The sequence below is a fragment of the Lonchura striata genome, chromosome 3, assembly GCF_046129695.1.
Source record: "Lonchura striata isolate bLonStr1 chromosome 3, bLonStr1.mat, whole genome shotgun sequence".
In the NCBI taxonomy this organism is placed as follows: Eukaryota; Metazoa; Chordata; class Aves; order Passeriformes; family Estrildidae; genus Lonchura; species Lonchura striata.
Genome location: NC_134605.1, coordinates 17,792,520 through 17,805,178, shown reverse-complemented (window position 1 = coordinate 17,805,178; position 12,659 = coordinate 17,792,520). Strand labels below are relative to the sequence as shown.

The window sequence follows — 12,659 nt, the reverse complement described above, 5'->3', positions numbered from 1 at the left end:
TCAATATAGAGACGAGGGGCCAGGACTTACATTAATGCAACAAAGAGAGCTTTACACCTTGCTGAGGTCTCCACTCTTACAGAACCGAGCCTCACAACACCCCCGGCAGTGCTAGGGGCTGTAAGGTGGTCTGCTCAGGCTGTAGGGAGGGAGGGGCAGATCCTTTCCTTCAGCATTGTCTTATCGGGTACTACTTGACAGAATGAGCCCCCCATGAATCAGGGGGTGCTGGGGCCAGCTGGGCATTCCAGCCTGTGAAGATGCAGGACTTGGGTGTGGTGGTTAACAGGGGTCACACGGTGTGCACAGCTTTGTTCCCAGCACAAGCTGGTGGGGTTTTGGTGGTCTCTGGGAAACACCTAGGAAGGATTTTACCCCTGCCATGGATGATGCAGAGCAACCCCCAGCCCGAAGCTTGGCAACAGCCCCAGGCTCCCTCTCCTCCTGCCCAGTGTGGCAGGGGCGGGCAGCAATGAGGAGGTTGCTGGAGTGGAAACGCTCCTGCCCTGTGCTGCTGCAGGGGATGCACGGCCGGGGCAGCATGGGGACACCACGGCAGTGACAGGATGGCCCAGCAGCATCTGGGTGTGGAAGGTGCTTTGGGGATGCCGCTTTGTGGTGGAGCTGATCCCGACCCCTCCGGAGTCCCGCTGGCTTGGCCGTGTTTTGGGCGGGGATGCTGCCGGGGCACCCTTCGGGCTTCAGTGGGGCGAGTATGGTCTCACCCCACAAGGGCTATGCTCGCCTTTCTGCCGTACCTTAAGCACCAGACCCGACCCCGGCCGAGCGCCGCTGCGCCGCGCCGCGCGGGGTGGAGCCGGGCTCGGGCGGGCTCCCGGGGCCGGGCGGGAGAGGGCGCTGTGCCGCCGGCGGCGGGCCGGCCGCGCCTCCCGCGGGCAGGCCCCGCGCCGCCCCGGGGCACAGCGCCCCGGCCGCCGCTGCTCTCGGGCCTTTTCTCCACCCCGGCACTCCTGGGGTGTGGCTTTCCCACTGCGAGTGGGGAGGTGGTTAAAATTAATGCACCTTGCCCTTTCTCCGGCTCCATCCCGGAGCCAGCCTGAGCAGGGCAGGGGATGAAGGATCCGTGCTGCCCACATCTCCTTTCTGGGTGGTTCTGGGAGTGAAAGGCTGGCGGCAGCACGTCTGTCCTCCCTGTGCCATTGCAGGGTTGGAGCCCCCCGGCAGCCCCAGCCCCTGTGGGACAGTTTTCCCACTCACACTCTCGTTTGCGTTTTGTTCACCTCCCTGCCCTTAAAAAAGCACAAATTTGTTCGGTGTGGAAAAAAAAAAATAAATTAGAAACCCCTGAGAAATGGGAGAAGTGGGCAGAGCCCTGCTGTGGTGTCAGCTGGTTTGGTTTCTCTTTTGCCACGTGGTTTAAAGTCCATGAAGTGGCCCTACTCTGCTCCTGCAGTCCTGAGGGTCCCAGGGATGTCCTGCCATGCCTATGCCCACATTTCACCCCAGAGTGGGGCTGTGGACACAGCTCTGCCATATCCTGCAAGGAATGCTTTATATGGGGATTTATTACTCTGGGGGGTGTCCCGGGGGCTGTTGTTGCTTTTATACAGTCAGGTGTTCTCTGTCCTGCTTAGGGACCTGTCTTAGCAGTTCCTGCTGCTCTCCAGGATGCTCTCCAGGATGCTCTCCAGTGCTTCCACCTTGGAACAGCCAGAGAGCACAGGAGAGCTGCTAGTGCCACTTAGAAGAGAAAGCCCAAGGAGGAGGCTGCTGAGTGAATCCCATCTGGGATAGCTGTGGAGGAAATTGAGAAATTTTGGGGTCCCAGCAGCTCATCCCACTTCTGGCACTGCTGCACTGCCTGCTTGGGGATGGCTTGTTGGGAGTTTGTGCCTGTGTGCCTACCATTCATTTGGTGTGTATTAACCTGCAAGACCTGGGGCCAACTCCCCCCTCTCCACATTGCCTGGTGCCAGGGTGTTCAAACACACTTTCCCTAGTGTAGAAACCTAAGACTTGAAACCACCAGGACAAAAGGAACACAAAAATAGAGGCACAAAATTATTTACTCAAACACCTGACCAGAGCCGGGAAGCAAAACCAAATACTTTTAATTTCTAGTGACTGACCTCTGTGTCAGAAGGGGATTTTGCTCCAGGATGGTTTACATGCTGCTTTCCATGGCAGGAACCCCAGGACTTCTGCAGGAACACACACACAGAGATCTGCTTCTCTTGTAGCAGGGGGGTTGGCTCAGAGAAGGGAATGTGAAAAGAAAAAGCAGCAGGAGTCTGTAGTAGCAAGATAGAGATGCTACAGATATGTTTCTCCCCTTGCAAAAGATCTGTGGCTAAAAAAGCATTTCCCACTAGCAGCGTGGTATCTTTTTCTAGTGCTAGATTCATGTTTCATTTCTTTTTATGCCTCCAGAACAGTGAGGGGAGATGGCAGGACCCGTGGGTGGGCTCTGCGGGGTGCCACGTGCTTCCTCCCACCATTCATCAGCCCCAAGCAGGCGCTTCAAGCGTGCCCTGATGAGACTGCCACGTTCTGCACGTGCCCTGCAGCTGCTTTTCCCATAGGAAATGGCTTTGCAGGAAGGCTCACAGACCCTGTGGTTCCCAGGGGGATCATTAAGGATCAGAGGAGGTCTCTTGAGCACTTGTGTGCCAGCATGGTGCAGCCCACAGTGCTGCTGCCCAGGGAGCATCCCCAGGGCAGGTTGGTGCCATCCTATCCTTTGAACCCGTTGTATCCTTTGGCCATGGGTGGGGCAGGCAGTGACAGTGGCTGCTTTGGTGGGGCAGGCAGTGACAGTGGCTGCTTTGGTGGGCAGAGGTTCCAGTGGGGCAGGTTGCAGCATTCTGAGCGTGCCAGGGCACTCACACACTGTCTCTGCAGGAACAGAGGCTCCTAATGCCTGTGCTGCCCAGGCTGTTCAGCAGCATGTGGGCCTCTGAATAAACAGAATTGAAGCCTGGAATTTGGCATTTATCTGGCTGGCTTGAAACCAAGGCCTGTCCCTTAAAAACCCACAACCTCCTTTCACATCTCTGGCTGTTCAATGCTTAGTGTGCCCTAGACATAAGCATACACTCCTGCCAGTCTCACAGCTCACATCCTTTTCCATAGGGCTGCAGTTTTCCTGTAGAAACAAGCTCTGGAATAGCCTGTAATTCTAATATTACCTCCTAGGATCAGGTGCTACCTTCTCATAGCTGCATGTGGATCTGAATGTGTATTTGGACTGCATGACTTTGAGATTTAGAGATAGTACATGCATACCTTGTAATAACCCTCCTCTGCATGGACACTACTTTTGTAAATGGTTGCTCAGGTGACTTTGAACAGAATACAGTTGAGATGCTTTTCTAAATGTGTATCTCCAAATGATCCAATATCCAGGTGGTGCATTTCTGTGTCTCTGCATGGCCAGCAATGAGAGCTGCTGGCGGGCAGACCCTGGCTCCCTTTTGGGGTGAGCTGCAAGCCAGGACTGACTCCAGCCCTCCTGCACAAGTTGCTTTTGCCCCACCAGTGTAACAGCAGCCAACAGCCCAAACTCTCCCAGATGGCCTCATGCAAAGCACACCTGGTTACACTGATTGCTCTGGATCATGCAGGAGGTCACAGCTGCTCCCCACCACCCTGGGAGTGGTGTTGGTGCTGTGGCTGTGGCCCTGTGGGGCTCCCAGCAAGAGCTGCTGCAGGACTGGATGCATCCCAGAGGTGTATGGCAGCTGTAAGGAGGTGAGTTGGTGTGGGGAGGCTGCAGATGGAGAGGGAGGGAATTGTCCCTGTTGCTGGTGGTTGCTGGAAAGGGAGTTTCCTTGGACCCACCACTGTGTGCTGCACGGAGCAGCTGCAGAGAGGAGCGACAGGGTTGGGCTGTGCTCTGAGGGCACCTGGGCTGGCTCTGCTCTTGTGCTGGGGGGTGAGCCAGTTCACCCCTGAAGCCAGGGTGAGGTGTGTGGTGGCTGTGGGCCTTCCTTGGGCCACGGTGTGGGTGGCTGGGCAGGGGGGTGTCAGAAAGGTGGCATGGAGGTTTTCCCTGTGTCTCATCTGTCATCACTAAGCTCCAGTTTTTGACTTTGCTTTCGTGTGGTTTATTGCTAATTTTCCTCCTCCCCTTCTGAAATGGTTCCATTAGCAGGGTGCTAAAGAAATCTCTCTGAGATAATTATCCCAGATCTCTCTAGAGGCTTTGCCACATGCTGGTGTGTCTGCATGGCTGTATTAATGGTATCATACTGCTACATACCAGTGCTCAGCCCAAGGTGCTTCCCCTGCTGAGGGCTGAAGCCTGAACAGCAACATACAGCAAGTGAAAGGAACTTCTGCCTCCCCTCCCAGACACCTCAAAGCCATGGGGTGTGAGAAGACCCTTCTTGCTGGTCTTGCACCAACTCTGAGTTTGGCCCCCTGATCCAGTTGGGATCTCCCATGTGTTTCTCTGCCCACAGTGGCTCTGGGGAGGGAGCAGAGCAGTGGTGTTTTGTGGCATTGTACATCACAGGAGGAGCATGGAGTATGGATGGCTGAAATGTGCAGCTGCTTTAACAAGTTGCTGGTCCTTGCAGCAGAGCTGGCTTTCATGGGAAGGCTCTGCCACCTGCTCAGCTCTGCTCAGATGTCTGTGGCCATGCTCCTGACAGCACGTAGGCTGTTCTTTCACAGGGAGCAGGGATAATGCACCTGGAGTCATATTAAAGTGTTAAAATTGCAAACGAAACTCAGTCAAGAAGGATTGCTTGCAGGCATGTGCACAAGGGAACACAGGGTGTCTTTTCCCCCTCCCTTGTCTCCATTCCAGAGGTTCAGGTGAGACTCCTCACCAGCCTCCTGCTCCTCTGGAAGGTTCTGGTTGCAAATTCCTTAAGGAAGTCATGCCCTGGCCCCTGCCTCCTCTCCTCAGCGGATGTGGATGTGGGCTGGTGTCTGCTGGATGCTCTCCATCACCTCGCTGGTGGGAGGAGAACAAGAACCCGTTTGGAATCAGGGATGACGTGGTTTCTTCAGGTGACATAAAGAGACTCTACATTTCGTTCCAGCTGTTCAGCAATAGAATATATTTAACTTAAAAAAAAATATATCCACAGTATCAAAACACAAGAAGTCACAATCCAATACTCAGTGATGTAAATAGGCATACAAATGGTCCTCTGCAACCCCTCAGTTTGGCCTCCAGTATGAAAATGAAAGGTGGGCTTACCAGCAAGGTGCAAACAACACAGGTGGGCAGGCGCCAGCTCCCTCCTTCCTAAAGTGGAAAATCTGAGGTACCCATGCATGGCCAAAGCCAAGGAGAACACAGACTTGAGCCAGAAATCCCCCTCCCAGCCTTGGGAACAACCTGTGCCGGTGTGTAGTGGCTGAAGGAGGGGTATGGGCCAGGTGGGATCTCTTGCTGGGTGTCTGGGGGAGCACTGCCATCACCTCCAGCAGTGCTGGTAGAGGTGAGCCCATTTTGATCCCAAGCCAAAATGTGCCATTCCCTTTCACCTGCCTGTTGAAAGCATTCTCAGAGCTGGAAGATGGATTGAGCTACTCTGGCCTTTGCCATTCTTAGGGCCTGAACAAAACCTTCACTTCCCACTGCACCATTCCACCAGTGGGGACAGGATGTTGTTGCTTCCCTCTGGTCAGTTGGGTGGGTGCAAGAGAAGCAGGACTTGACTTTTAGCCTGGCTTAGGTATTCGTACAGATGACAAGAGGAGGAAGGATGGGTTGTGGGTAGCATGAACTCTGGTGGGATTCACTGTAATTAGCCCTGGTTCAGATGGTGCCACTGTGACCTGGGGTTTTGCACCATGCTGCTCCCACAGGGGGATGGGAATGCTGAGGGCCAGTTTGGGAAATAAATTGCAGCACTGCTTCAAAGTGCATAGTGTGTGTGAGCGTGAAGCAAAGTCAGCTGGAAAATACAGGGCTGTGTTGCCACACCATGGTTAACAAGTGTGTGGGAGAAGACATTGCTTTTACCTGGGAGGAGTGCCAGATCTAGCCAGGGTCTCCTTGTACCTGGGGTTTAGATGTCAAGGAATTCTTGGTGGTGTCTTGCAGTGGATGCAGTTTGGGCTGAGCAGCAATAAAATGCACCCTGGCTGGAGTGTATGCATGTCTGTGAACTGCAAAGTCAGCCTAGAACAAGCAGGAGGCAAGGAATAAAACAGCCCTCTGAAGAATACTGGGTCTGTGAGCTTCAGCTTCCTGTCCACAGAGCTCAGCACAGCACTCACAGCAAGACTTAATGGGCAATTTCCAGCACAACTGGAAGGTCTTTAATAAAATGTCTGAAAGTCAGTGCACAGGGGGAGGGACATGCAGCTTTGTGTCTTGGGAAGGTGGAGTCCCCTCTCACATCTAACTCTCCTGACCCCATGGCTCTGTGTGCCAGAGCTGCTCCCAGCACAAAGCCCCAGTGACCTTCCCTGCTGTGACTGGCGCAGCTGAGAGGAGCAGTATGGCCGACCAGGCAAAAGGCTGGGAGGGTGGGAGTCACCCGCCAAAGCATCTTCTCCATGGTAAATATGGATTTGGCAACACCAATGAACTTGGGAAAATGGTCCTGTGCCCTGTGTTGCAATGGGGGCTGACCCAGGATAAAGCTGGTTTTTCACTGAGTTGGTTCCTACCTAGAATTGCTTTCCAATGAGTAGTTGTTCAGCCCAGCTGTGTTCAAGTACCAAGAAGCTATTTCATTAAAGCCCTTTTTTTGTTTTGGTTGTTGTTTTGGTTTGGTTTGGTTTTGAGAAACCTGGTTTTCACAATTAGAAAGGAGCAGCAGAAAATTCTGTGTTGCTGGCAGATGGGGGTGAAGCAACTGCATTTATTCTTCATTACCCACATCACTCTTTAGCTGTAAAACTCGCATGTCAAACATCTACATTTACAAAGCAGGTGATGGTGCTGGGATAGCTGGGGGCCATGCACTTGGGACCACAGGAAGGGCTCGGGCTGTGCCCTCTGGCTGTGCTGGTTTGCAGCTGGTCACAGGCACAGCTCCCACAGGAGGGAACGGAGTTATCCAGCCCCGGTGGAGGTGTTGTCCCCTCTGCAATGCTTCGGAAGGAGGTGTGAAAGCACTGGGTCGTTAATTTTACCCTAAAGAGAAAGAAAGTAATTGTTGATAGGGGAAAGCTCCAGATTTTCACTCCTACCTGTGTCTTCACAGCGTGGCTCTTGTCAGTGCCTGGATTGTGAGCACCAGACACACCCCTCCAGATGCTGCCAGCTGCCCACAGAACTCTGACCTCTTGTGAGAGTAGGAAAGCCAAGTCGTAGTGCAGGGTGTTGTACTAAAGAGGGGAAGAGCAGAACCTGCTGGTGACCACAGCCCTGCCCTGGGCTCAGTCTCTGAGCTCCCCACTGCTTGCCACGGGGAGACCTGAAGCCAGGGTGAGGGGCTCACCACGGCCTGAGAGCAGGCTGCTGCTCACATGTGGGCTGGGGGGAGCTTGGCAGTGTCGGTTTTATTCAGGGCTATTGGAAAAAGCAAAGGGATTTATAATTTTTATTACTACCACAGGACAGCCTTGGAGAAAATGCAATTTGATGCTTGCTGCCTGGTAGCAAGGCCAATCTATAAAGTGGCTCCTGTCCTAAAGCTGAGAGTGGGAAACTGTCTGCTGCTAATTAAAATCAATTAAGCAAATCACCACAGTAGGCAAAAATAAGGCTTTTTGTCCTGGGTGTCATTTGACAGATTTCAGAGCCTCTGAAGTGGTGCATTGAGTGTTTTCTTGGCTTCACCAATTCAATAAGAAGGTGAAAGATAAGAGAAAATTTTACAGAGCAAAACCTGAAAGTAAATTATAAATCCCACACTTCATCTGTACAGTGCTCTGACTCCCTCATGCAATAAATGCAGACAGCACCCAGACCTAACCAAAGTGATGCTCTCAGAGACCTGCAGCCATCCCAGGGAGGGCAGCATTTCCATTCGATCCTTTCCCAGCCAAACAAATTCTTCCATCCTAACTAGAGCACAGAGACGGACAGCACCAAATGTGGTCCAAAAGGTCAGCAAAACCCTGGTGGTGCTGATGAGGTGCTTATTCTGTCCCTTTTTGTTCCCAGGGGACCTTCTGTGCAGGTGCTAGGCCTCTGGGATGGGGCATCTGCTGCAGGTGTGGCATCTGATGCCACAGGAGATATGACTTTTGGCAGTTTAGGCCCAGTGAAAATATCAGCTTGTTTATTCCTCCCCAGCCTGAAGCTTTATGTGCTGCCTGTCCACTACACATTTAAATCCACCTTCTAAAAGTGAACCCAACTTCACAGGCAGAAGAACACAGAAGAAGTTGTTCTTAAGCCACACTTGCTGCTCCTATTTCAAAGGTGTTGCCTGGTTCCTTTTATCTATGGCCTGTTATCCATGTCTGCTCCTGCACACCTGTGCTGACACCACAGCACAACTGATTTGATGCTCAGGCAGTGTTTGGTGTTTGCACTCGACCCAGCCATTCTGGTTTGGTAAAGGTGAGGGGTGACCATTGCTCTTTGTCATTGTACATGCTACAGCTGAGTGGGCAAGTGGTTTGGGTGACTTCAGAGCCAGTTATAGACCTCAGAAAAAGAATTGTCACTGATGACAGCAGCAGCTTGTGAAGGTGTTTTCCAGACGTGCTACAGATTCCCTGTTTGCTATTGGTTAGGATCCTATTTACCCCTTATTTTCCCAGGTGGGAAATGGAGGAGCAGAGATGGTCTGTCTCATAGAACACGCTGAAGCTCAGTTCTGTAATACGTGTACAGCCCAGCAAGCCACAGAGCTGCAGATGCCACAGCACAGGCCACTCCCTGAACCAGTCCCTTTGGTAAAAATGGACAAAGACACTTGAAATAGTGAATGTTGTGAGCAGAAATCCTTCTGGTCATCGCTGTGGCAGTGGTACTCTTGAGGAGCTCATCCCTTGGCTTTAGTGCAGATCCCAGATGACTCTTGGGTTTTCCACCACTGACCTGCTTGATTGGTTTTCTCCAGCTGCTGCTCTCCTCCAAGCCTCTGCCTGGCCAAGCAATGTAACTGTGGCTCACTGCAGCCTGGCATTCTGGCAGTTTAACTGTGCTGCTTTTCCTCTGAAGCACTTCCAGCCCTGGCCTAACAAAAAGCACCAACTGGTACTTGCTTTCCAAGGAAACCTTTGCTCCTCTGCTGCCTGTGTTGTGTGGCTTGTGTCGCTCTAAAAACTGATGGGTTTTCAATCTCTTTTCCTCTAAAATGACAAATGCAAAGTCTTCCTGTCTGCACCATGTCATGATCTTCACTTTTTATGCAGTAGCCCAAAAAGTGGAGCTCATCATCCCTGTTTGGATACAGGGCAGTGACTAAATACCTGTTTCTGCCTGTCCAGCATGGCAGAACAAACAGCAGTTTAGGGTGTGAGGCAAGAGAAATGCAGCCTGAATTATACCATAGGTTTGCTTAGGAGACCTGTCCTTTTTCCTTACTGTATACTGTGAACTGTACAAATACACTGCCCTGCCTCAAGTCTGGCTTGGTAAAATGTACAATTAATTGTTTGTGTTACAAATTTGCCTCCTTGACTATATATATATATATATATATTTTTTTTTTCCAATTAATACTGCTGAGATCAGAGGAAATACTTGAGCCAGCATCTTCACAATGAAAGCTGGTGCTCCCAAGGCTCCTAACTCTCTGCCTCTTTTCTCCTGTTCAGGCAGCCCAAAGCTTTTTATAGTGCCCAGCCACAAAAGGGTCAAGTGGAAAAAGTCTGTCATTCCTTCTGATGCCTACATTGGATAAATGGGCATAGTTTAGAGGGGTCCTGTCCCATCACAAGTTAGTTGGGACTGTGAATGCTGCTTTGTCCTCAGCCCCGAAGAAGGACCTCCTGAGCTGGGAGGGCAAAGAGGTATTGATGTCTGCTTCCCACAGGCTGTGGGCTCACAGCGCGGTGCGGGCATTGAGCAGGGAGGAAACTTGCTGGGAAGAGAGGTGTTGCATTAAATACAGACAGTGTCCCTGCATCAGGAGAACAGCAGGGGTTGTGGGAAGGCTAAGCCAGAGGTTTGCTAAACCAAAACACTAAATGAACTTCCCAGCAGGTCTCAGTGGGATCACTTGACAGGTGCCCTGCCCAGCACAGGGCTCTCCTCCACCCTTGGTGGGCAGCTCAGGGCACTTGCTACTTTTTGACACCCCAAGTCTCTTTACAACAGGGGGTGTGATAGCTGACCGGACCTGTTCTGCATGAAAAATAAAAACCTTGTTAAAAGCAGACCATCTTACCAGGAGAGGCTGGACACTTGCAGGGCAGTGGTGTTTGCTGCCATTGCTTTCTCACCATCTGACTCCTGGCAGGAGCAGTGGGCTGGGAGTAGGTCTCAGCTGCTGTGCTTGGGTGGCTCCTGGTTTTGGCAGAGGGTTTGTGTGAAACTCCTCTGTCTGGAAGGGCTGTCCTTGCATGTCAGCAGCCTGGCTTTACCCTCTTTCATCAGGGCTCCCCCTGCTATCTTTTTGGAGAGAAAAAGCATCCAGGTGCTGACACCAAGCTGAGATCCTCTTAACCTACTGCAATCAGAGGGATCACTCCACCTGTAGCCACTGCAACTCTGCACATCATGTTCAAACCATTAAATCACAGCCCCATCCCATTTGGCCACGGGCCTTGCAACCACAACAACTCCCAAGCACCTGTCTAGTACCAGGTAGTGATCCTGGAATTTTGGATACTTACCTGGGGAAGCAGAGCTGGGATGCTGCTTCAGCCAGGAGCACTCATTGTGCTCTAAGGGGATCCATTTTCAAAGCATGGAGACACTGCTAACAAGTCCCTTTCAGGGGCAGGAAAAGTCTCATTCTTTGGCTCCCCAGTATTGTTTTAGATGAGAGGCTTTTGGCAGTATTTGCTGCTCTATAGGCGAGGTGCTGCAGGACATCAGTCCTGTGCTAGGAAAAGTGTTCCCTGGGCTGGTGGGAGCTCTGGTCTTTGCATGGTGGCAGCGGATGGAAGCAGGGGATGGCCCCGGTCACATCAGCGGTACAATATGATTTACAGCAAGCACGTTTCTCAAGACATCTGTGGGAACAGAGCTTCAGTGAACATCATATATACACAGACAGTAGAGGAGGCTGGGTTGGACCCTCCACTACTGCAAAGCAGTCACGGATGGAATCTCAGGGTGGGGAAAAAAGTACCACTGGTTTGCTTTTACATCCTGTACATACATCTACGAATAGCTCCTTGGCATTTGATGTTCACAGCCAGCGTCCTTTAACAGCAAGCATAAAAAGGAGGCAAAACATCTTCAGCGACCTCCTCCTGGGAGCAGAAGGAAGGCAGGATCTCCCTCTCCCTTGGTTCAGCTGCCTGCCTAGGTGCCACCTTTGCCAAGGGTGTTTCCTTGTCCTGGCACCCTCATCCTCCTCATTGGCCTTCCCCTGCGTGCTGGCCGGGACCAGTCCAAGCCAAGCCGCGCTTGCCTCATCTCCGCTGCTCAGGGGCATCAGTGCAAGTCTGCGCCGGCTGCTCTGCATCTCCGCTCCGCTGGACGGGCAGGTGAACCGGGCAGACACAAGGAGACAAAACAAAGGGGACAAGAAGAGAGACAAAGGGTAATGAAAAGGTCCGTGGCCCACGGCTGCCAAAGGAAATCTCTCGCCGTGTTTCTCTGACCATATTTGTCCCAGCCACTACAGCTGCTGTGGGATCCCCTGTTCCTTGTAGCCTGTGAGGAGGGAGGGGAAGGGAACATGATTAGAGTTAATTCCAAATGAGGACCCTCGATGAGGCTCAAGCAAGCCACGAACCTGGTTTACCAGGAGTGGCAAAAACCACGTGGGAAAACAGGAGGGCTGCCACATTCTCCCTCGTGGCCAGGCTGCCCAGGGCAGCCCCCTGCCCTGCTTTAGCCAACAGCTGCCTGGTGCTGCCTCCTTCCTGGGCACAGCCATGTGGATGCTGGCAGCCAGCCCTGCTGCTCTGGCACCCACCTGCCACCAGGCTGGCACGGGCACCTCTGCTTGAAGAGATTGTAAGAGCAGAGCAGATACCAGTGGTCACCAATTTCAGCCCAGTAACCTGAAGTTTTTATGGAGTGTGTTTTCCTGCAGTGCAGGGGAAATGGATGCCCTTGTATCCTGTTCCAGAGACGTGGCTGCTCCCAAGCACTGCCCTGGTGGGTCGGGCATCTGATCTTGAGATACATCTCTCCTTGGGATCTACTTGTGTTTGCACCTTGTCCTCCCAGAGCACTGCCAGGTAGGAGGAGTTTGGTTTTCTCTCTCCATCTTTTTGTTCCCATGCTGGGTTTTGCTGATGGTGCTCCCCAGCAGCAACCAATTTGCGCTGCGGTTTGCACAGCTGAGCAAGCACCTCTGGGAGGAGAAGGGGAATGCCTTGAATCACAGGTTGAAGTGTCAAACACAGATCTTGGGATGCTCTAATGATATTCTCACTGCCTGGTTCTGCACTTGCTTTGCTCCAGCCCAGCAGAATTACAGCTTTTCTCAGGGCACAGCAGCCATCCAGTGGGCCTGGAGGAAACAGATTTTTTCAGCAGGAGGAAACCGATTTTTTCAGCAGCAAAACCAAGGAAACTGCCAGGATCCCTGTTTCTTCATACCCTTTCCTCTTCTTGTGGCCATGAGGTTTGATGCACTTCCCAGGCAAGAAAGTGAAGCCCTTGGGGTCCCACTGTGTGGCAGCCACATGGATGTTGCAAGGGC

General features: G+C 52.3%; 1 protein-coding gene across 2 annotated transcripts in view; it reads right to left on the bottom strand.

Moving 5' to 3' along the window:
* Nucleotides 1-5,010: 5,010 nt before the first annotated feature.
* The window catches only part of STUM (stum, mechanosensory transduction mediator homolog), a 48,248-nt gene continuing 40,599 nt past the window's right edge, over nt 5,011-12,659 (bottom strand). Inside the window, exons 3-4 of one of the 2 annotated variants that reach the window (XM_021536999.3) lie at nt 10,669-11,659; nt 5,011-7,066 (exon numbers count right to left, since the gene is read on the bottom strand). In XM_021536999.3, the coding sequence (XP_021392674.1) occupies nt 11,625-11,659 (35 nt within the window). In that variant the 3' untranslated portion in view covers nt 5,011-7,066; nt 10,669-11,624. The remainder of the gene's footprint in view (nt 7,067-10,668; nt 11,660-12,659) is intronic. The other variant, XM_021536997.3, reaches the window with a different exon arrangement.